The sequence below is a fragment of the Zootoca vivipara genome, chromosome 6 (genome assembly GCF_965207765.1).
Source record: "Zootoca vivipara chromosome 6, rZooViv2.hap1.1, whole genome shotgun sequence".
NCBI classification, from domain to species: Eukaryota; Metazoa; Chordata; class Lepidosauria; order Squamata; family Lacertidae; genus Zootoca; species Zootoca vivipara.
The window spans coordinates 23,148,018-23,173,151 of NC_142589.1; the positions used below are offsets into that span (position 1 = coordinate 23,148,018).

The window sequence follows — 25,134 nt, forward strand, 5'->3', positions numbered from 1 at the left end:
CAGCCTCATGTTTTTTCCACCCATCTTCCATTTCGGGCTCTTTTCCTCCTTTGCTCCCAGTGGTGTGTGTTGTTTTCCTCCTACCCTACCTGCCTGTGATGTTTTGCTCACTCACTTTGCTTTGCCTGCCCCTCTCAGGAGCGATGCATTGCCGCCCTGGCCCGCGTGGAGCGCACAGACTTCCTTTCCCCCATGTGCATCGGAGATGTAGCTCACGTCAGCGCTGTGATCACCTACACATCCAAGCACTCTGTCGAAGTCCAAGTGCATGTGGAGTCAGAAAACATTCTCACAGGTAAGCAAAATCCCAGCGCCTTTTAGGGTCCCCTGCTGAACAAGGGCTAAACCATGTGATGGCGCTTAACTTCTTCGCTTTCTTAAATCTTTCATTTCCCAAGATTTTTCTTGAGGGGATAGGGCAACTGGTGTGTCTATCATTCTTTTTAATGAAAGAAATTTCTCTCAAAGTGCATGTTTAACCATGCACAGCTGGCAGTTATACTTCACCCTCAAAACTGGATTTGAACATAAAGAATTAATTTCTTACCTGTTAGCTGCAGCAGGAATGTGAAAAAGTGGAGATAACCTCCTATCCCATTCGTTAAAAAGTGGCATGATAAAGTACAGGGATTCATTGGGGTGGCTAAGTTAACTAATTACCCGAGAAGTAAGGAAGGCAAATGAAGCCCATGTTATTTTCGGAATTGATGGATGCATTTTGTTTTGCAGTAGGAGGAGGTTGGTCTCGATGGGTTCACAATATTTTGATATATCCAGGGCTGAAGCTTTTTATTCTGATTTGTGAAGCAATTATGATGATTGAATAACAACACAGAATAAAGCAATCCACCAGGATACAAGAGACAGAATGCACTGACTTTGATACATTAAGTTGTATATGAGATGAAGAACTTCCATTTGTCTGTATAGACCAGTGTTTCCCAACCTTTTCCCAACCGTGGCCCCCTTCCGACCTTGTTTCCTTCCTGTGGCTCCCCCGTGGGCTTAGCCAAGGGAGGGCAGGGGGGCAGCTACACCCCCTAAGTAAAAATCAAAACAAATCTGAGGTTCCCCTCCCCTATCAAAAGCCTGCCCCTTAACAAAAATCCTGGCTATGCCCATGCCCTGCCCCCATCCTACTTGTAGAAAGGTAGCTATTTTAATGTTTTGTTTGTAATTAGAACATGTTTTATTTATAATTTTTATAATTTATACAAAATACAATTACATAAAATGATAGGAATGAAATATTGTTGAAGCAGAAAAACATAGAGCTGGAAAAATCATGGAGCTGGAAGGGACTCCAAGGGTCATCTTTCTAGTAAAAGGTAAAGGACCCCTGGACGGTTAAGTCCAGTCAAAAGCAACTATGGGGTTGCGACGCTCATCTCAGCTTTCCAGGTCATGTGGCCAGCTTGACTAAACTGCTTCTGGCGCAATGGAACACTGTGATGGAAAAACAGAATGCACGGAAACACCGTTTACCTTCCTGCTGCAGCAGTACCTATTTATCTACTTGCACTGGTGTGCTTTCGAACTGCTAGGTTGACAGGAGCTGAGACAGAGCAACAGGAGCTCACCATCTTTCTAGTGCAACCCCCCTGCAATGTAGGAAACTTAGCTAAAGCATCCATAACAGATAACCATTCAACCTCTGCTTAGAAAGCTTCAAGGAAGGAGAGCCCAGAACCTCCTGAGGAAGATCCATCTTCCATGTATTATAAAAAATAAACAACACTTATTTGACCCCAGTTATTTGACACAGACGGGGAAAACCTACAGATAAGAGTCCAAAAGGCACACAGGGAGTTCTATATATATGGGAGAATTTTAAAAAGCAAGTGGTCCTCACTGACCTGTTGCAAAAATATCTTGTCATCTGGAGGAGCCCTGGCTGCCTAGATAAAACATTATAGCCCCCCACACCTTTACCTGGGAGTAAATCCCCCTGAAATCAGTGTGGCTTTCTTCTGTGTAGACACTTATTTACTAGATGCAAGTCAGCAGCACCAGACAACCCCGCTCAGCTAGGCACTGGGGTGGTTTTCCTAAATGATTCGTCAAGCGGATAGCCAGCCAATCAGGATTTTTTATTTTTTTTAAAAAGCTCCCCCCCTTTCACTTCTCACTTTCCTCTGTGATCTCCCAGCCTTGTGTTGTGGTCCCTCATTTATGCAGTTTTCACCTGTGGCCCCCTTGGAATATCCTTGAGGGGGGGGCAGGGGGCCATATGGCCCCTGGTTGGGAAACACTGGTTTAGACTATATTACAATATACTGTGGTTGTATCCTACTAATTTGTATTTGGAATAGACCCTTCTGTCATCTTGCCAAATTTTCTACCCCCCCCCCCAAATAATATCTCAAAGCCGATCTCATGCAAAGTGAAAAAAAATATTCAGTGTTGGGCTAGGACCTGGGAGACCAGGGTTCAAATCCCCTCACTCAGCCTTGAAACTTGGTAGGTGCTCTTGGGCAAATCACTGCCTCTCAGCCTAAACTCCCTCCGGGGTTGTTGTGGCTATTAAATGAAGAGGGAAGAACCATTTGTACTACCTTGAGCTCTTTGGAGGAAAAAAGAAGCAATGTAATGCTCATCCTGCCTCTTGCTTGACGCCTCGCTCCTTGGCTCACAAATCCAACTTCTTTGGAAGTGGCTGCTTCCCAGCTGCTGCATTCCAAAACTTTCCTTCCCTCCAGGCCTGGCCGAAGTGACATTGCCGGCGGATGTGCAGTCGAACGCATACTTCATTGCTCACGAGATGGAAACTCTCTGCAGCAAATCTGCAAATTTCCGGCTTTCTTGGCCCTATAAATCTATTTATTTATTCGATTTCTCGCCCACCCTTCACTACAAGCACAATAATACAAGAAAAGTTTTTAAAACGTGAAAAAAAGTTCCTAAATGTTAAAGGAGGTTTTAAACTAAATGCATATTTTAAACCCTTCTCATGGTTTATTCCTGCTTTATTGAACCGAGGATCCCACCCCCACCCCCCATGATTCTCACATACAGTAGGTGTTTTATGCTTATATCATCATGGCATGACCTTTGGCTACTTACAGTAAGACTCGACTCGACATTGCAGCACAAATGTTTGAAGAAACGTGTGCCAGGATTCAAAAGTCTGGGGTCTACTTAGGAAACAGCAATGACCAAAATGGCCCTCAGCATTTCAGCTCCTTCCCCAGATACCCAGTCTGGCACGAGATTCCCCATGTGTGGCATTACAAAAGATAGCTCTCTTGGCAACCCTCTTCTCATCTCATCTCCTCTCATCCCCTCCTCCCAATATTTGGCCCTGCCTCAAGCTTCTCTTGGAACATCTTCCTGCCAAGAGAATATGGTTTTGACCAACTGGGATGTTGAGACTTTGTCAGTGCAAACGCTGGGTTTTGTAAAAACAAAGCAGGTGCAGAGAAACCAGATGTCTATCCCCATGCTCTTGGCCGGCGTGTGGGAAGATGAAAATGTGTTTCCATGGTTACCGTGCCTTGAAAGAGAATATGCAGATCAAACAGGGAGCCAAAAGTTCATCCCACTCAGTGATAGACACCACTGATCAACTGTGGGCCACTGCGAGGAGTGGCACCAAGCGAGTCCCTGCCTGTGACTTCCTTTCTATAATCTCCCCAAATCCTTGAGGCTGCTTCTGAAGATTAATCTGCATATATCACTGGATGGAGGAGAACTAGGGAGAACCTTCTCTTCCCACAGACGATCACAGTTCAGAGGCCCTGCATGACTGTGGCCAATTGGGCAGCTTTGATGGGAAAGGCCTTTAATAAAATTGGACTCGTGGAATGAAACGCTTGGGCTGCCTTTCATCTCCTCCAAATTGCAATTAAGATTTAAACCAACCCTTTCACTGGTTCTACTGCACAAGGAGATTTTTTTGCAGTGAGGTTTGTGGAAAAACCCACTATCCAGAGGAACAAGGGAGCCGTCAGGCCTGGGAGTGTGCTGACTTTGATACTGCCCAGAACAGGGACAGAGTTACCGGTAGGAGGTTGCTTGCACCAACGTCTTCCCCAGGATCAGTTTAGCAAACAGCAGGTCCCAGCATTCTTGGGGAAAGCCATGACAGTTTCAAGTGGCATCAAAATGCTTTGAATGTACGGTGCGAATGGGGCCGCAATGGTTGCATGAGATGCCTCATTGCAGTGCACTGCACCTTGAAAATGGATAGGTGGGTCAAAGTGGCACTTGAATTCCAAACGTGTGTTTATGTGACCCTAGTCAGTGCTCTTGTTTTATAGGAAAGATTGTCAAATTGGGGCTCATCCAAGGAGTGGAAAATGAGCAGCTCTCTAGATACTGGTGGACATCAGCGAGCATGGTCAATGCTCAGGGATTATGGAGTCCTGTAAAAGCTGGAGAGTGGCATGTTCCCTGCCCCTATTTTTTGAAGGGTTAGGGAGGTTGTGCCAAGGATCCTTTTGTTTGTCCTTTGTTTCCCCATTTCAAGTTGCCAGTTAGCGACAGCCGGCGGTGTCTGAAGTGCCCCGGTCCCCTTGCTGGTTCCCAGCAGGCATGGCCCATCCAGTTCAACCAGGCAAAACTGCCAGTGCTGCTCATTTGCCTTATCCCCAATGTCTGGATGCTAATTTCTGTTAGATGCAATTAGGAGGGAACAGCTCTGGTACAGGCGGACTGCAGCCGCAGAAGCTTCTGAAAGCAGCAGCCTTGGGAATTGCTGCTCTTTTGATCAGCCCCAGGAAAATGTGCAGATAGCCATCCTGTGTTGTTTGGGGAGGAGTGTGGGAGCCTTGGGTGGGGTGGGAGGCATAGGGTTGCTGCTGTGGAATCCAGCCTGTCAGGTTGTTTTGTTGTTGTTGGGTTTAAGCAGTAAATCTTATTCCCAAGAGGAGGTTGTCACATCACAGTGAAAAGCTGTGCACAGAGCCGAAGTATTGCAAATTAGCCCTACTTTCTGCACAAATTCTGTTTTCCTTTTGTAACAGGGAGGGGGAGATGCTGCAGTGAAACACCACTTCCAGAGTACTGGGAGCATTGCCCCTCTGATCTTCGGATGAAAAGAGGCGTGACTTTTTTTCAAGCAGTCGGGCCAGTTTTGAAAGCAATGTACTTGTTTGTACCAGATCAAAATCTGAGTGGACTTTCCCCCCTACAAATTTAGGCCCATAGCCAGAAATCGGGGGTGTGGGGTGTGGCAGGAACTGAGCAGCCATAACATATAGCTCCATAGGGTCAAACTTAGGTAATGCCCCTTTTTTTGGAAGCGTACTGCTGATGCACTTTTCTGAGAGGGTCAGCTCCCCTCCTTTTAGAGCGTAAGACAAGCCTGCTGGATTAGGCCAGTGGGCCAACTGCCCCAGCATCCTCTTCTCACAGCCAATCAGATGCCCTAACCAGAAACCCTCAAGCAGGACCTGAGCACAACAGCACTCTCCCTCCTGCAGTTTTCAGTAACTGGTATTCTGGAAGCATGACTGCCTCTGTTAGTGTAGATAGAGCATAGCCATAATGGCTAGTGGCCTTCTCTTCCTTCTCCTCCATTAGTTTGTCCAATCCACTTCTAAAACCACCCATGTTGGTGACCATCACTGCCTCCACCTGATCCAGTGCACCAATTGCAAAAAGCCTTATAGGTGTAGCACCAAAGAGGCTAACATATGTTATGACATAAGTGGGGGCATGGGGTCAGGAATGTAGGTAGTGCTGTCAAATAACACTGAAATGCAGAAAATAATTGTTGGGAGAACTCAATTATGAACGTATGTCAGATATGTACAGTGATACCTTACAACAGCAATAGCCGATGCAATGGAATCATACTCACATTGCAAGTTAATTAACAATGGCACTGATCAGACATGGGACAAAGATAGTTGCCAGAGTTTGAGTGCCATGACAGAAAAGGTCCCCTTGCCAGTAGTTACACTGGATAAAGGCCTCCTGGGCTGATATCACTTGCTTTGTTTTGTTTTCTCATTTCTTCAGGCCAGATGCTTTGATGACTCAGTTATTATTCCATATTTTGCAGTTTTCTGTGGTCTGTTCATTTACAGATATTTTTCCCTCCCTAAAAAGGTGCCAAGCGGGTGACCAACAAGGCAACTCTGTGGTATGTGCCCCTCTCTCTCAACAACGTGAACAAAGTATTGGAAGTGCCTCCTATTCAGGTAAGGGGATGTTCCAAGGGTGATAGTAGAGCTCTATATGAGTCAGGCCTTAGTCCAGATTCTGCAAACAAAATAAACAATGCCCATTTCCATGTTTACATCCACTTGCTTAATCCATAGCTGCCAAGTTATCCCTTTTTTTAAAAAGGGATTTTCCCTTATGCTGAATAGGCTTCCTCGCGAGAAAAGGGAAAACTTGGCAGCTATGGCTTAATCATGTACTGTATTGTACTGTATAATCTGGTTTTGTTGTCTTGATTCACACTGTAGCTGAGGCTCTCCTAGAAAGATGTCCTCTTCTCCCCCCAGACTTCCTTTCAATAAACTTTTTCTAACTCCCTTCTTTGCTCCAACGTATTGTGACATACCAGATTTAACACTTGGTCCATGTTGCTCCTGTCCACTCCCATTACCTTAGAGGGAATTCCTCTCTTGCCATGCCTTCAAAGGGGCAGTGTGTGCCCTCTTAAACAGCTGTATAGAAAAACTCTCCGGCAACTTCCTTTCTCCACTGGTGGCCCAAGGGGACATTTTCTTGCCTCCAGTGGCACTTCATAGCAACATGAAGCAGTGGTGGTGATGTAGCCAGTGGGGCAGCAGTCCTTGTCCCTTCCCCTCTGACTTGGGATGACCAGGTGGCCCTTCTGTTTCTTCTCAGTTTGCAGAGAAGGCGCAGGAGGAGGAAGGGAGAAGGCGCTACGAAGAGCAGAAGCTGGAACGTTTGGAAACAAAGGAGAGGAACGGGGACGTCATCATGCCAGTGATCAACCCAGGTAAGACGGGCAGTCTGAGTTAACGCCGGCTCCAAAGGACATGGTGAGGCTTAGCAGAATCCTTTGCATCTTTACATGCAACTAACTTCGGGGCAGGTATTTTTGTGAGTGAGCAACTGCAACCCCTCCCCAAACTACTAACTGATTTCTAAAATGTTATACCTTTCCATGAATCATGCCCATGATGCACCATTAATTGACATATCCTTATCAACTACCTGTACATGTCACACCTGCTCCCTGGTCCTTCCTCCAAACAGGAACATTTTAGGCCTTTTCTCCCCCATATCCCTCTGACTGGCTCCTAGGTTCAGCCTGAAGGTTGCCCACACCCAGTGGCAGGGGCGGGGGGTGGGGCGGCGGTCTGCCTGGGTGCCATCTCTAAGGGGGGTGACAAGAAGGCACTCCGTGGGGGGCTTGCCCCACCGCCCCCGGGCGTGGTGGCACGAGCCGCCGCCATCGCACTGCCGCAGCCGCGTGCAGCAGATCCTCCGTTTGTGGTTGCAGTGGCAGAGGAGAGATCCCATCTGTGTCTGTACGGCGCTCAAGCGGCTCCTACGGATCCCTCGGCTGCAGCCACGAGCAGAGGATCCCGCCGCTGTCTGTACGGTGCTCGAGCAGCTCCCTTGGCAAGCTGCCCCGCGGCGCATGCGCAGTGCTGCTACGTACGGCGCATGCGTGTGCGCAGTACATACAGCGTCGCGCAAGCGCAGTACATAGCAGCACCACACATGGGCCGCGGGGCACTTTGCCCCGCCCCCTCGACACCCAGCACCCAGGTGCTGGTTAGCCTTCCTTCGCCCCTGCCCACACCTGAAACATGGGTGGCATCTTTGCTACAGAGGTGGGATATCTGGGATTGTAGTTCAGTGGGTGCTTCCTGAGAGTCAGTTGATTGTGATTTGACAACTTCTTAGCTAGTCACTATGAAAGCTGGATCCGTGTTGCATTTCCTGCTGCAGAGCCTTTCTGATGACGGTGCCAGTTTGTGTGTGAACCTGGATGGGACCTGGCTCAGTCTCTCAATTTGGCTCACAGAAGCTCGCAGGGACCCAGGCTGAGAATCCCAGGTTGGAGGTCTAGAACTTCCATGCATTGGGACTTTCCCCAGAGGCATGTGCTCCTCTTTACCTACCCCACCATAAAAGACAGACTTCCTTCCTCCTGCTCCAATGAAAGCCCAAAGCCTGTCTTTTGGGGAGTGAAGAGCCCCAACCGGTGCAATGAGCCTGGAGCAAGAGCTGTCCTCCAGGGATGCTTTCGTCTTCCTTCCACCACGAAAACAGTTGGGTTCAAAGCCGGCTATTTTAGTGCTCAGACTGTCTGCACTCGGGTATTTATAGATGACCATGCAGCGGTGTGCATGCAGCCCAGGAACGTGTCATTCCCCCTCTCCCCATCAACTGGAGGAGACTGTTCAGTGGATTTCTTCCCAGACCCGTGAGTGGCAACAGTCATGCCTTCTCTAAAGCTGAGGCTGCTGCCAGAGCATGTGATCGAGTGAACTTGCAGAGGTAGGAGCTCCGAAGAGGTGACCTGCAGGACTATTTTCGTCTCTGTGAACAGAGCCCTCCCCCCTTCCACACTAGCTTAATTTTAGGTGTCTTTTAGTGCAGGAAGAGCACAGGGGATTTGTGCTGCAGTTGCCTAGCAACCCACCACAAAGGGCTGGGGGGGGGGGAGAGAGAGAGAGCTCCGATCTCTTTTGTCATGTCCAGGAGGCTTTTAAGACGAAAATTTCTACAGAATGGCAGCAGGCTTCCTTTGTTTGGAAGCTTTAGGATGGGGCACAGCTGTCTGTTTCCACAGTGAATAGACTGTATGTTCTACTTAAAGGTCGTTGTCTGCGTTAAGGACATTTGAAGCTTGATGTGCCCCAGACTAAAGGTGTGTTGGGAACTCCCTGCCAAGTGAGGTATCTTTGGACTTGTGCTGGGAGAGAGCCTCATGCAGACACAGCAGAGAGGAATGCAGGTTCTGCCCCTGCAGGTGGGTGGCAGACTGGCACCTCTGGCTATAAACACCAGCAGTGCAAGGCTATCACCCTGCTGCACTTTAGGGTCCAGCTCAAGTCCTGCCTCCATCCATGGATGACAGAGATCCTGGGTTGTTATTATTCATTAAACCTATTAGTAGGTTTGTTTGTTTTTTACAACAGTAACAAAGTGACTGAACAACAGTAACAAATGCATTAAAACCAGCACAAAACAAGACAGAGAGAAATCTAAAACTCATTCAAGTTTAAACAGAAGGTACCTGCTGAATCTCTATTGGCAGAGCATTGCACAATACTGTGCCGATGACACTAAGACTGTATTTCTTGTTATCGAGTGAGCCTCACCAACTCGGGGAATGGCCAACGATGCTCCTGCAGATGATATCAGAGCTTGGATATAAAGGTTCAGGCAGCTCCCCAATCCCAGATCCACTACTATCTGTGTTTAGACCAGGCTTTGTAACTGAATCACTCTTAGTCACGCTGATATATTGTGAGAGGGACAGGGGGAATGCAACTGTGTTACTTCTGCTCAATCTCTCAGGGGCTTTTGCTGCCCTTGGTTGTGAAATCAGCCTGGACCAGCTCAGTGCGATGGGTATTGGAGGCACCGTATTATGATGCTTCTGTTTGTATCTTCAGGGCTGCTGCACTTGTGTACAAGGGCTGAACAGGCTTTAATAGAAGGTAGCTTTGAGGATGGCTGGACATTGATAGAACCTACATGGTGGGAGGGTGGGGAGCATATGGAAATTGTGCAGAGCTAGTACGGGCGAGGTTTGGAATGGCAGGGGCTTGAAATGATTATTGCTGGGTCTGTGTAATAATTCAAAGTGTTGATATTGTCTTATAAAGCATTAAGCAGCTCTGGATCCCAATACCTCAAGAACTGCCTCTGCCATAGGAACCAACATGGCCCGTGCGATTGTCACCTGAGGCCCTTCTTCATGTGCCCATTGCCAACCCTCCATGGGAGGTTCAGAGGATGGCAACATGAGAGCAGGCCTTTTCGGTGGTGGCTCCCCATTTGTGGAATGCTGTTTCTGGGGAGGCGTGCCTGGTGTCATCATTATATATCTTTAGGTGCCAGGCAAAAGCCTTCATCTATATTTGGCCTTTTAATGAATTTTTAAAATGAATTTTAAAAATTGATTTTAATGTGTTTGTGTGGGTTTTTGTTTGTTTGTAAGTCTCTGAGCTGCCTTGGGCAAGAAAAATCAACTCACCAATTCAATAAATGAATGAATGAATGAGGAATAAATAATGGATTAAAACTCCCATGTGCTATTTTTGTGTGTGTGTGTGTTTGTGGGCACTCTGGGATCATTTTCAGAGGTTTTGGAATCCCATCCTCCTGGAGGAGACCCCATGCAAGGCAGCATCTGAACTCGACAGTAGCCTTCTGGTGAACTGCTGCCACAGACGCTGCTTCTTTCTCTCAGTTTATTTGCCTGGTGGGCAAGGAAGGGCTAGCAAGCAGCAACATACCCCCATATGCAGTGATTCACTCACCAAGCATTTTGTATTCAAATGCCATTGGCTACATGATGTCCAAAAAGAATGAAGTCATTGTGACTTTTTAATTCCCATATGAAATCTGTACTCCTTTTCTGAAAATGTAACCCAGATTCCCTTTAGGTTCAGACACTTAATGTTAGATTGTTTACTGAGCAGGTCATTCTCTGAAGTCTGTCTTGTGGTGGGATGGGGGTTGCTGTGTTTGCTCTTCTCTTCATCTCCTGGCATGCTACTTAATCTGGGTGATCAGGTTAATCTCTGGGAGAGTGAAAGTCTTGGCATGGTTGATTGGTGTGAGATATTGCCTGAAGGTTGGGGGTGAGGCTACATGACCTTCATATCCCATTGCGCCTTGTAATCCTGCAGTGAATGCTCGCAGCTTACCTTTCTATCTCTCTTGCTCTCCTTGCTTCACAGATAGACAAAGAAAAGGTAAGATTGTTCTGACTAATTAACACTGTTAAGATAGGGAGGCTTCTAAGTGTTGGCTCTCTTATTCTTGGCTGTAAGATTTGTCAAAGGAAATAACTCTCTGCTTGGCACTATGGGGGCAGATCCTCTTATTGTTTTAAAGTTCATTACAATTGCTTAAAGCAAATTATATACCGATATATTCTTTTTTAAAAAATCTTGCCACACAGACCTCTCTGAGGCGAATTGGCTTGAATGGATTTGGTTTAGAGGAGGCATATAATTTAAAAAAAGTTAAGGTTTGCTTGATTTCTTAAACTTTTTAGCATTGAAGGACTGGGCAGGTACTGTGCTAGCCAAGGTGGATCAGATCCGTCCCCCCCTAGGCAGTTGCTGCAAGAGGGGAAAGGATCTGACAGCCAGAGCTCAGCTGAAGGGAGTCCCTTTCCTCTGCTAGTTGGAGAAGAGCAATGGTGCTAAATATTCTGGATGAGAAATGTTTGTTCCTTTGCTTAAAAGCTATATAGCTGGATGAGTAGATGATTTTTAAAAATCCATAAGGTTTCACTGGTCGCAAATAGTGGCTATACATTTGATTTCACCTGTCAGCCGTGTTGGTAAATACACATATTTCAAAACTGCTGCCTCTTCAGGTGGGCTTTCGTAGTCTGTTCTGACCCCTTTAAGGCAGGGGGTCAAACATTGCTGCTTCAAGGCGTCTTCCATTGATATGTGGTGTACACTGGGCATCACACTGCGACCTGTTTCCCAGCATTTCCTTGGAACTGAATTGCAGGGGAAGATTGATCAGAGAGACGCAAGCTGTTTTTCAGGGAAGCTCCTCTGCCATTATTATTCTTACTGCGGATCCTGACACAGTTGCAAAAACTGGTAGCACAACATTCCCCAAGTCTGAATGCACCCTTAATCTGATCCAGCAGATCTCTTCCTCTGTCCTTACGCTTCTGTGAACTCTAAAACATTCTTTCTGTGGGGCTGAATTAATTTGGTCTTCTCATGGTCTGTGCTCTTCCTTCCCGTTACAGAGCCATATACCGTTGGCTACAGCCAGTCCAGCTTGATCCACCTGGTGGGACCATCTGACTGCACCATGCATGGATTTGTGCACGGAGGTAAGTTCCCAGTCTGTGTCCAGCATGGCTTTGATGTGCTCTTTTGGTGCCACACTGTGGCTCTGCCAGACGTCCCGTCATTTCCTAGAAAGTCCTGGGTGAACCCTTTGAGGAGGTGCCTGTTGATGCTGGTTTCATTCATTTACTTATATACTGCTTCCTGTTTCAGCAGAAATCTCTAAGCAGTTCCTTGGCATCAACTGCCATGTAACCTTTTCCTTAACTGCACCCAGGCCTATCCATCAAGTTCTGCCTACTCTTCCACACACCCCTTTGTTCTGTTGGACTTCCATTGGAGGCTTTCTAGACAGGAGTTGTATGTTTGTAATGCATGAGGGCCGCAGAGGTCTCCTACACCTGTTTTGGAACTAGTTAGGGGCTTGGGAGGCTTGAATCAGGAACCTCAGGATTCACGGCTAGGGTCTTCTCTGGTAAGCTGGCTAGAACCATACGAATTCAGGCGTCTAGACACACAATTTCAGGTTGTGTAAACATTGGTGCCTGCAATTGCCAGTCTGTGTTACAAAGCCTCTGGGTGAGAGGATGGAATGGTATGTCTTGCTTGCTGTGCTTCAGGTATCTCCTTTTTCAGTTACCAGCTCAGGCAACTGACTTCAGGGATCCTGAATGGGAGAGGGTTCCCCCCCCAATTGGCGGAGGAAGAGGAGTGTGGGGGGAGCGCAGCACAATCCCGGTGGGGTGTCATCGCGGCTACCCTCCTACCCACGCTGGGTGCCACGCCCCTACAGGCAACACGCCACACCCCTGTGGGTGGCGCGCCACGCCCCGGGACACTTGCCAGCCCTGTCCCCACCTGTTCTCCGCCCCCCCCGGAGCCGGAGCATGAAGTTCTGCCACTGCCTCCCCCCCAAGCCCCCAAGTCTGGATTTAGGTTGCTGTCCAGTCCCAAGGAGCCAAAGGAAGATCTCTTTAATAACATTGTATGTCTTGTTTCTTCTCGATGTAGAGTTCTAGTGGCTTCGGTTTTTGGCCTTCTTCCAGTTGCATTGACTGGATGGATCCATTACATTAAGCTGACCGTTCAGTCAAAAACAAAACAAAAAAACCCCAACCATTCTAGGAAATGTGTTGAGAGACTGAATTGCTTCAAATTTCCCAGCAAAATGCAACATCTGTCGGTTTATGCAAAACGCCTCAGTTGGCACAGGCTCGCTTTTCTAGCTGCAGCTCAGCATCTTACTGGTGGCTACATCAGCTCTGCGCAGTTTATTCTACGTGTGCTGACAAATCCTCAACCAACCTCCCCCAACCTGGCATCCTCCAGATGTTTTGAACTACAGTTCCTATCAGCCGTGTGTGTGTGTGTGTGTGTGTGTGTGTGTGTGTGTGTGTGTGTGTGTAGAAAGGAGGAAAAAACAGTGCAGCTCAAAGAGAATGGAATGATGTCTTTTTCTCCTTTACTTCTAAAGAGATCAATGGAGGGGTGGATGGCAAAATGGTTTGCTCTTAATAGAGGTTGTAAAACCATAACTGCTGGTATTTTTGATGCTTTGCAACAGCTGCCTCTTTCCTAAAATGCTGCACCTGCAACTTGACTGTTTAGCAAAATTGATTTTCTCTTGAATAAAATGTTGGCAGGCGTGTGCGGGTCTGTTTTGCAGGAACAGTTTTAAGCATATTATGGTAAGGTTGGTTTTTGGCCAAATTAGGCCTAGTTGGAACTTTCTCCTTTAAAAAATTCAAAATTGCCTTGTGCCATTTTCTGTGAAAAACATGGAATTGCTCAAGGCTAGGAAGAGTTTGGGGAATAGAAGGGTGAAATATTGTGGAGCTGTCCCTCCCCCCTGGGCCTGCATGCTGTTCTATTAGCAGGGCTGGGACAAAATAAAAATAAAAAGACCTAACCATGTTGGTCTGTGAGCTATCAGATAGATCTAATAATCCAGATTTGCAGCACTTTAGAGGGCAGATGAGAATATAATGCTGGTTTCAGGCACTGGATAAAAAGATCATCCCCCCCTCCCCTGCCGTCAGCTTCTCTGAAACTGATGCTTCAGTAGTCGTTCTCACTGGGATGCAGTCTGGCTAGCAGTGCACTCTGCATATCTGCTCAGGAGTAAATCCTATTGAGTTCAAGTAGGTACAGTATAGGATTGCAGGCTTCACGCTGCACAGTTCATTGGCTTCCAGCCAGCCATTGTGTGACTTGTGCCTTTCCCAGGCATCCAGATGGAGCAGTTGGGAAGAAAGTAATAATGGGAGCTTTGTCAAGCTCACTGCTTGGTGTTTGGAGTGTTGTTTGCAGTGCCTGTCATTTCAGCGTAGCAGCTTTGGACGTGCAAGATCAAACTTTGAGTATCAGCAGAAATCGCAGCATAATTGGCAGCCAGGAGGGCCTGACTGGCAAAAGACAACAGATGTAGCACAGAGCGTAGCCCTGCCTTGGTGTTCTATTTTTAAAAGGCAATGGAAGTCACGAGATCTAGGAAAGAGCCCACCAAAGCCCCAGGGTGAGAACCTTGTCCTAAAATCCACCGTTGACTCTTAATAGATTCTCGCAAGCAACCGAGGGGGCTGTCTCTGTTAGGGTGGGCTTGGTGTTCATAATAAAGCACCAGGATCCATCCTCAGCCCGAGGAAAGGCCTCAGCCTGTGTCACAGAAGAGCTGTGTCTGAGATTTCTCTGCTGATCAGACTGGTTTCAGTCAACCTTGGTGACCTCCAAATATTTTTGGACTGCTGCTGCACTCATCAGCTCCAACCGCCAAGGGGGCTGTATAGAAATAAGTCAGTAGGGCAGGATCAGTTATGTGTGCAGGTCCGGTCTCCTCATCTGAAAATATATATACAGTATTGTAGATCTGCAGATGGTACAGACACAGGCAGCCGAAGTGATCCTCACAAGATCAGACCCAAGTCTTTGTGACTTCTTAGTTTAGAAGGGGGGGTGACTGGGGGGGGACATGGGGAGATTATATGATATATGGCTGTAGAATTACGCATGATGAGGAACAAGTGTGTTTCATAATACTGGCATTTGGGTGGTGATCCAATGAGGAAGATTGGGGGTAGCTTCAGGTCTGGCCGAAGAAAGCACTTCTCCACACAGCACATGGTGGGTTTTTATTTATTTCCCCCCACCAGTTGTGGTGGTTCTCACTGGCTTTTTGGGTGGGGGAGGGTTAAATTTGTGGATGTAGATGTTTGACACCAGTTAATTCATCGTTTGACAGATTGTGAGCCACTTTGGGCACAGCCTTGTGGAAAAGCAGCTTGCGAATGAATGCTGTCTGAATAAAGCCTCTATGGTCAGAGGTAGTGTACTTCTGTTTCCAGTTGCTTGGAAGAGGGCTGTTTTGCTTGAGTTCCACAGAGGCATTTCATTGTAGAAACCAGGATGGAGGACTAGAGGGTGCCTTTGCTTGGATCCAGCTATGGGGCTCTTCATATGTTCTGACAAAGCTGCAGGAGGAAGACAAAATGGGCAGGTGCTGGCATGGGCTGCAGAAGCAATATGTGGACTGTGCTCTGTTGTTCAGAGGCTGCAGTGCAGGCAGTGCAGGTAGGAAGAGGCTGTGATAGGCTGAACTGTGTCTGGCTTGGGGTCTTCCAGCTGCCCAAGATCCCGCATGTCAGAGGAGGGCTAGCCAAAGTGCTCCCTACAGGTGGTGCTGGACTACAGCTCCCATCATTCCTGACTATTTGCCATTCTGGCTGGGAGGGCACTAGGCTGGCAAAAGGCTGAAGCAGAGTAACCTAGATAGATGTGATGGTAATGCCATTCGTTGGGAGTTTTCTTTTAATCAAAATTTAAATCTCCTGCTTGAATGCAGATGAGGTGGTGCTTCTAGTGGTGCCAGCAAAGAGAAGTGGTTGCTATAGAAACTCTTCATTATGAAGACTCTCATTGGTAATCTAGACCTGTGTAATTAAAACACACTTTGGAGAAGGAGGGGGCTCTCAACTTTAAAATCAGGTCTTGCAAATTAAGTGGAAGCCTTTTGACGGGAGGATTGTGCCGGAGATGGAACTGACTTGCTAAAAAACCCTGTCTCTTGCCTCTAAAAAGAAAGAAAACTATATGTGTGACTTAGAGTAGAATCCTGGTAACACCTTCTCCCATCAAGCTGGCTCAGGAGTAGAATGGCTGATGGATGCTAAGCCCTGGTGACCTCACTGCCCATTCTGTACTTGGGAACCAAAAAGTGGCTGTGAAGACATTTGACACAGAGAACGAGCAATCATGATGCAGGGTTGTCTTTTGTCTTGAGCATATATGAATTCAAGTATCTAAAAAGCACCTTCCCTCTTCCCCAAGGCATTGACTCCCAGTGACCTAATAAACTTTAGAAAAAGACTCTCTGTCCTCCCCACTCTTTCCACCTGTTTACAAACACACACAGAGAGACTTTTTATCCACAAAAGACTCTAGTACGTGTGGTTAGGAAATTCTGACCAAGTGATGCTTCTGAATACCAGATGCTGGTTGCCATCACTGTCTCCTATTTTATGTGCTGCATGAAGAAGTCCTTTCTTTTATCTGGCCTGAATCGCCTGGGCTGGGGTGCAGCATATATGATGGGTGGGCCCTGGCCTCGAAAGCAGGGTTTTTTGCACATACTTTGGAATCACTGCTTGTTGTTTGCAGCCACAAGGCACTAAACCTCTTGATGTGGATGGGCGTGTGCTGCTTTCCACTCTCCCTTTTGCTCTTCTTCCACAGCCCTTCCGCCTCCCCCCCCCCACTTAACTCAGCTTAAAATGCACTGATTACAGCTGCTTCCATTCTTCCAGGTTGCTCCCCCAGCATGGCACCCTGGGTGCATTGCAGCACTGATCCACACTGCACGTGCTCCTCTCCTTTTTTTTGCCTCTCACAGTACACCACAGGCTCTCCCCCAGCAGGGGGTAATGGCTTAACTGCTCGCCCTGGCAGTGTTCATCTTATTGTTTTCCCCACAAGGGGTGGTGTGTGTGTGTGCTGTTACTAGCCAAGGCCTTGCTGCCCTCGTGATGCATGCAGGGCCAGCCAGTCCCCAGGGTGGCTTGATTAATTGGCCATCACCGCCTGGTTGGGGGCAGCGGCAGGGCAGGGGAGATGGATGCTTTGTTTCAAGGCCTCCTCTGCAAATCAGGGTTAATGCGATTTCATCTGTCTCTGGCAGGCTAACACTAATAGGGCAGCAAGCAGGCAAGAGGAGAGCTGTGCTCGGGAGACATTGCTTTCCAAGCGACTCAGGAGCAAATCATTCCCTTACATTTTTACCCAGCTTCTTGCAAGCGCAGGCCCAACTCTCGGGTTGGCAAAAGATCTGTTCTAATAAGGGGTCAAGGAGTGGCTCTTCTCTCTGAGTTGAGCTTGGTCGTCCTTCATGGGGTCATGGGCTTCATTTTGCAGCATCTTCAGTTTAAAGGTTGTGAGGTAGCAGAGCTGGGTTCCTGCTGGAGACTTTGGGGAACCAGTCAGAATGAACCAGAATACTGCTTCCATCAGCTGTGCAGTGACAGCTGAGATGGCTGGGGCTGGTGGGAGTTGTCACCCAAAATGGCTTGGTGGGGGCACCAGGTTGGTGAATACTGCCTGGAATAGGCAATGTTAGGCTAGGTGGACTAATGGCCTGGCACAGTATTTGCCAGCTTGCTATGCCTGAAGAGTATCTCAGTCCCAAGAAAGTAGCAGCTGGTTAACCTGTTTAACCTCATGATGCATCTCTTGGGGATGCTGCAGATTAAATCCTGTGGTCCCATCCAGGCAGTGCATGCTCTCTACTACTGAGCTGTAACTCCCTGCCAATTTTTGGACTTTTATCCCACTTCAGGCACCGTGGCTATGTTCTCCATTCTTTGGCATGGAGAAACAAGAGTTGAATTAACTTGGAAAGTGGGCAATATCTGTTGTTTTCCATCCCCATCCTTGCTAGGTACATTTTAGCAGAGAATCGCTTAGTGGTATATTGGTGTGCTGTAGTGTGTGCTGCAACTTTCCCTACTCTATTGGTATATACTTCTCTGTTTCAAAGCAGAAACAAAAAAACTCTGGGCTACTGTCCTATGTGTGTGCCCATGCCCATTTGCATCTTGTATTTAAAAAGAAAACATCCCCAAACCTGGAGTGAGTTGCCTGTCAAATAGACACCCTGTAATTTGGCTGCCATCTATGAAATGACAAATCTCCTCTTCTCCCACCAAACATAAAATTACTGAGAAATGCCTGTGTAATTATTCTTGTTCTCTTTAGGTGATAGCTTGAATGAAGTGGCTGTAAATGTTGGGGAAACGTGGATGCTGATAGAAAGGAAGGGCAAGGTTAAAAACCTTAACATATCCTGCTAAATGAACTTCTTTATAAAATGGGTGAAGGTCTCTGGACAGTTTTGGGTCTGTGGGATGGAAACAGTTTTATGTGATGTTCATTGCTATCCACAGGCAATAAATCTCTGCTCCATTGTTGAAGGGTAAATCCTAAGACACATTTTTGAGAAACTGAAAAATGTGTGGCCTGTACGCTCCATGTTGCAGGTCAAAGCTTGCTATGCACCCCTTGCCTTATTTTTAAATTTTATTTCATCAACTCTGTCCCATGTGGAGTCCCCCTCCCCATCCTAGGTCATAAGAAGAGCCCACCAGATCAGGTCAGTAACCCATCTAATCCAGCATCCTGTTCTCATAGTGGCCAACCAGATGCCTCTGGGAATCCAACTCTCCTCTTCTGCAGTTTACAGCAATTGGTATTCAGAAGCATTGCTTCCTCCAATTGTGGAGGCAGCAATGCTTCTGAATACCAATAGCCATCAACAGCCATGAATTTGTCTAATCCTCCTTTAAAGCCAGGTTTGAGTCCTACTCAAAGCTAGTCTGATAAAAAAATAAATAAATGGTAAAAGCCTAAAGCAGCAGAATGGAGGAAGATGGAACAAAAGTTAATCTACTCCAAAATTATGGTGAAGCAAATGAGCTTATAATATACCAAACATTAATAAAGCTGGAAGCTTGGAAGCTGATCAGAAACCAGCGGAGATCTAATAATATTGAAGTCGGTGTTCCAAAGGGGACAACCCTACCCGTTGCAGACAAAATTGGCCATTTTGTGCCTGCTGACATTACCAAAGGCAGCCTCACACGGTGTAGCTTTGATGTGATCCAAGTGTGACAGTGTGAAGACCTGCTTTTTATAAGAAAGAGCATTGCTGTTGCACAAGCTGAAATTCTGCAAAAGCTTGTCATGCCACAACTACTGACCTGATGTATCAAGGAGCAGAGCTTGGGTCCAGGAGAACTGTAAGCTGCTCGTGGGTGGGTGGGGGCACTCTTGCCCTGTAGGACCACCTGTGTCCCTATAAATCAGGATTTACCAAACTTTTTTCTTATTTGGTTTAAGTCTCAGTTTGTTAGCCCACATCCAATTCATACCACTGTGACACTGGTTCCAGACGTCCTCTCTGAGGTCACATGGAAAGGGGGGGGGGAGAGAGAGAGATTGGCACTGTACCAACTGTGCCGCCCCCCGCCGCCGCCGCCGCCGCCAAACATAGCTAAATGCTGGCACAGTTTCATAACAATGAGTGCAAAGATAAGATCATGGTTTGCATTTGAGAATACAGTTCTGATTTTTAAAGCTCTCAGGTGTTATCCCTGGCTGTGTTTTGAGACAGACATAAGCATGGCCCATGTAGTCCAGCCTCTTGTTCTCGCAGTGGCCAAACAGAAGCAGGACCTGAACATGAGAACGCTCTCCCCTCCTTTGGCTTTGAGAAACTGGTGTTCAGAAGCATTATTGCCTCCGGCCATGGAGGCAGAACATAGCCATCCTGACTTAGTAGCCAATGTGGCAGTGAATTCCATAGTTTAACTACTGTATTTGAAGAAGGACTTTCTTTTATCTTCCCCGAATCCTCCAATGTTCAGCTTCCTGGGGTGTCCGCAAGACCCGCCCTGCCGATGATGAGCTTTGCTTAGGACAGATCCCCACATTAAGGAAGAGAGGCAAATGCCACTTAAACGGCTTCCCTATAGTGCATGATTCCCCCATAACATATAGGATCACTTGTCCCTCTCTCCGTGCTGCTACATCAGTGCACTGCACATTTCCATCTTTGCTTCTAGGGAAGCAGCATGATGGGGGAAGTGACGGTCCATGTTTTAGGAAGACAGTACGCTCTTCCTCCTGTTGCTGTTGCTTTAACAGCAGTGCAAGGAAGGAAGTCACGGTTCTAGTGAGCGTGCACTTGCTAGGGTATTTTTAGTAACTATTAGCTTCCCTGTCAGTCGGAGCCACATTGCCTTGCTTCAGGCTGGGGGGGGGGGGCTGCATCTCTATGGAATACGCTGAAAGCAAGTAGTAAAAGAAATGGTGTTGCATCTCTCTCTGACTTCCCAACCTGTATGCTGTTTATTTCACAGGCCATGATGCTAGGCAGAGAGAGAGAGAGAGAGAGAGAGAGAGAGAGAGAGAGAGAGACTTGCAAGCCATTTCCCCATGTCAATCTGATTCTGTTGTCCCATTCTAAAAAGCCTGATGTCTACCCACACGGACCAAATGAAGTGGTATGCAGGCAGTCTTTCAGAAAACCAGCATCAGACCAAATGCAATAGATCGGATCAGGAGATTATTTTAATTGATTACAAGGAGCACAAGGCAGCACATATGGTTCTCCCTTTCCCCCATTTTATCCTTACAACAACCCTGTGAGGTAGGTCAGGCAGAGTGAGGCAGAGTGACTGCCCCAAGGCCACCCATTGAGCTTCATGGCTGAGTGCGGTTTTGAACCCCGGTCTCCCAGGTCCTAGTCCAACATTTTTAACTGCTGCGGCTACTGCTGGCTCTCATACAGAAGGAGGCTTTGCTGTCTACAGCTCCCTGTGTCTCCCAGTGGGACACATGCAGGGAGCCTGGGGCCTGCAGTGGGATGGAGAAATGAGGAGGCTTTAGTGGCCCTGTCTCACTCAGTCCTAGTTTGACCCTTTTAACACTATCCCATGCTGGTTTACCCAGCCATCATCTCCTGTGGAGGTGCTCAGGAGCATGGTTGGATGCAGTCCCAGATATACCGTATTTTTCCATGTATAAGACTAGGTTTTTTCCCTTAAAATAATGTCGAATTTTTGGGGGCGTCTTATACATGGGTAGTAAAAAATACACATTTTTTTTTCTTGAATTGTAGTCCCCCAATTCAATTATACATGGATGGAAAAATACGGTGGTTGTCTATTCCTCTGTTGTTTCCAGCTAATGATAAAGAGAGCAGGATGCTTGGAGCATCCCTCTGTTCAAAATGCACTACCCAGAGTGGCTTGCCTGTCACCTAATTTATTATACTTCCAGGACCGAGAGAACCTGGGCAGTCTTCTTTTTTAATCTCTCTCTTTCAAATATAGGTACGCCTGGAATTTTAAAGGCCTGTAAATCTTCAGTGCTGCTGTGAACTTTGCGTTGTGGTTACATTTTCGATTTTGTGCTGCATTAGATTTTCATAGTGTCCTTTTTGTGTACAGCTACTTTTAATTTGTCCCAGAAAACTCTCATTGTGTTGCATATATGTATAAAAAGAACCGTAAGTAAATAATTTATTCCCCACTCTTCAAGATTCGGGGATCAAAGCAGTAGTACCAAAATTTCAAGCAATTCATCTCCCCGTTTGGTTTTGAAAATGTAGTATAAGCACTGATAACTGGGAAACACTGGCCTGCAAGTGCTCCAATTGGAGAACAGGCTTTACTTTGTCTTCATGGAAGACAATCTTACTCAGCTACGAGTGAGAGAAGCTACTTCACAACCTCCCCTCCCAAAGGCCTTTATGCCACTTAAAATTCTTGTCAGAATAGATGTTGACTTGTGCATAAGTCACCGCGGCCCTCCTCTTTCCCCCTCCCCCTCCCCTCCTTTCTTACCTGCTGTGATGAATGCTCCACTTGCCTGTAACACTTGCTGTGCTTTGCCTTAAATTGCTTTGCCTGTTTTTTTTCTGTAGAAGAATGGCTTGGCCTCTTCTTTTATGTTCCTTAAACCTTGTGGGGAAGTGGAAATTGAAGCCTGGAGGAAGAATGCAGGCTTCCTTTTGATCAGAGACCGTTCCAAAGGAGAGTCTGGAGGATAGGAATTCTGTTTCCCCGCAGACCTTAAATTTTCAGTGCATTTTATTGTCCTTCCAAAATCAGCTACATTTTCTCTGAAGATCTTTGGGCCTTGTTAAGCTGCAGTATGTATTGTGCACTTACTTGAAATGTTTGTGTCCTGCCGTTCCAAAAATGGCTGTTGGGCCCAACAAAGAAAAAGGAATTTGAAAATACAGTCTAAATGCTTAAAACATTATTACTTCAAAGAAGAAACAGCAATAAAAGAGCAGAGGTAAACTCAAGAGTTCACTAAGATCACTAGCAACCAAATACCTTCCTTAAAATAGGTCTTCATCCTACAATGGATGACCCTCCAGGAAGGGGCGAGGCAGATCTCTTTGGGATGGGTATTCTAGATTCTGGCTGTGCCCAACCCCCAAAGGCCTCTCTGGTCAATCAGGATTTTGGAACTCTTAAGAGTTGATATTAAGAGAATGTGGTCCTTTAAGGTCTAGCTAGCTGTGGATCTCTGTCTTTAGCTCTCATCCACTTTCTAGAATGCAGATAACAAGCTTCCACAGAAAGGCTTGATAGCACTCACTGGCTGCTGCTCCTCGACAGGAAATTGCTAAAAACTGGAAACAAGCCTCAAACTTGTCTCTCTGTCTGCTTTGTTCGACCGAGCCTGGAGAGCTTTCTTGGCAGAAAAGCTCACAAATGAAAGAAGGCTGCACAAAGGCCTAATTAAACAAGATTTATTCATCAGAATTTGGTTCACATTTGTAGTACTGTATCTGCTGTGAAACGCACCAATCTGTATACTCCCATCTGGTTCACGGATAAAAGTTTGGAGGATCTGCTCTTTGACAAAACACTAACTAATGGCCTGCCGGGCTGAGCCTGCCATGTCATCATGGAATATTTCAATGTTTATGTCATGGTATGACTCCTGGAACGTTGTTATATTCTTTGTTCTTTGGCTTTTCCTGTTTTGTTTTGTTTTAAACAAACATACAAATACAGTACTTTTTTGGGGAAAAGATCCAGCTGCTGGAGGGAAGTTGGGGTGTTTCCTCAGTGGTGTTATTGAGTGCTGAAAACCTTAGCTCGTCATGTGTAGCTAATTCCTAAGATAAGAATTCAAGGCTGCTGGGAAGACATAACCTCTGCTTTTTGAAGCCCTACCAGGGCTGTGTCCATACAGCAGTTGATTCCATTTCCCTGATTTCCCCCAAACTGTTGATTTATGCATTGTATTTGAGCCTTCACGTGGTGTAAAAGCCACTTCTGGAAAACTGATGGAACATAGTGCATGTTTAGCGCTCATTTCCCTGTTGTTTGATTCCAGGAGAGATCTGTTTGCAACCCCCTTAAGCTGGCAAATTGTGGGAGCAAAGTGACAAAATTTGGGGCAGTATACCGGCATACAACTCTTCCTGCTATTTTTGTGGGTGTGGGGATCATGGGGGAACAAAAACATGCCTGTGCGGAAAGCAGGGAGAGATTAGTGACATTTTCTAATGACATTTGTTTTTATGCCACCTGTGCCCACTGGCATGAATAAAATGTAGCACAGCATGCCAGTATAGTGGTCAAATAGCCAGAGTTCCATAACCTGCAATGTGAAGGGAATGTTTAGAAGGGAACTGAAGGAAATTATAATCAGGAAAAGTAAGGCAATATTACCATGTCTGAATGCATCCTTGCTCATGCCTCTAAGCCCAGATATGAAGGAAGCCCCATTCTGGCTTCAGAGGCACGTCATATGCTTCTGAGCCTGCCCCCCCCCCATCCTGAAGAGTCAGAAACATGTATGCTTTAAAATAACGTGAAAAATGATACACTCAACCTGCTGAATTCTGTGGGCTGTACCAGTTTCTGCACTTCCATAGAGAAGTTGCAGGATTCATTTTCTGCAGCCTGGAAGAATGGCCACCAGGATAGAACAGAGTAATTTCTGCATGCTCCCAAACAGCAGCTTTCCAGTCCTTAAAGAGGAAAAATCTGAAAGGCTTTTTGCAGGTTCTGCTGAAGACTTAGGAGCCGGGGGGGGGATGTGGGGAGCCCAGTGGCTGAGGGTGGGTAAGGGCGATTGGGTAGTTTATTGCCCAGAGTGGCTGGGGCAACCCGGTCAGATGGGGCAGGCTTCCTCCTCTTGTGGCTGCCTCAGTTAATAACTGGTCATTCTCTTTCCTGCAGGTGTTACTATGAAGCTGATGGATGAGGTAGCTGGGATCGTTGCTGCTCGCCATTGCAAGACCAACATAGTCACTGCATCTGTGGACGCCATCAATTTCCATGAAAAGATTAAAAAAGGTAAATTGATGGGGATGGACATAAGCATTTCATTTTTTCCATTGCATTTACACTTTCATGGCCCAAGACACTGGCCTTACTCCCAAGTCGGACGGAGGGTCCAAAGACTTGAGGAAGGAGAGGACCAGATGCCTGAACTGCTGCAGGAGACAGCAAATTGGCTACCCTGCTAGAGATCTCCGCAGGGAAGGAGGAACATAAGGAGGTGCCTTATGCTGAGTTGGACATTGGTGGATCCAGCTCAGTGTTGTATGCACTAACCAGCAATGTATCTCCAGGGGTTTAGGCATGGAGCCCTATCATGAGGTACTGGAGATGGCGAACTGGGCTTTTTGAATGCAAAGCTGATGTTCTACTATGGACAATTCATCCTTCCCCAGTGAAGAGTCCTTGCAGGCAGTGAGGTCTCCTCTGCTCCTGAGAAATAGTTTCACCTCCCAGATTCCCTTGTATCCCTGTAGACCACTGTGACCAGCTAGGGTGTCAGGAGGCATCCCACGCCTGAGGGACTGCATGCTTTCTCCTAGGGGGCAGGACTTCACACGCCCCTTTCTCTGCACTGCCCATGTCAGCCTTGAGTTGGCTCCAGGCAAGCCATACTCCAAGCTCCCTGCTGGTCAGCCAGTCACATCTGGCCTGAAGGTGCTGCCAGCCCACAGGGAGCTCTCTGTGGTCCTGACAACTTGCTGCCCAGCCTGCACTTTTTGCCTATGCCCGGCCTAGAACATCCCTAGCGGAGCACTGCTTCTTCCGCTGGGTTTTTGTTCCAAATACGCTTGCCGTGCAAAGACAAAGGGAAACTGGGTGGAAGGGAGATCTAAATTCTG

The 25,134-nt window shown here is 46.9% G+C and overlaps 1 protein-coding gene across 2 annotated transcripts in view; it reads left to right on the forward strand.

Annotated features, from left to right (window-relative positions):
* ACOT7 (acyl-CoA thioesterase 7) overlaps positions 1–25,134 on the forward strand; it is a 68,144-nt gene that overhangs the window by 17,729 nt on the left and 25,281 nt on the right. For both annotated transcript variants that reach the window (XM_035119371.3, XM_088671782.1), the window contains exons 3-7: positions 139–295; positions 6,055–6,146; positions 6,805–6,919; positions 11,891–11,977; positions 24,191–24,307. In XM_035119371.3, the coding sequence (XP_034975262.1) occupies positions 139–295; positions 6,055–6,146; positions 6,805–6,919; positions 11,891–11,977; positions 24,191–24,307 (568 nt within the window). The remainder of the gene's footprint in view (positions 1–138; positions 296–6,054; positions 6,147–6,804; positions 6,920–11,890; positions 11,978–24,190; positions 24,308–25,134) is intronic.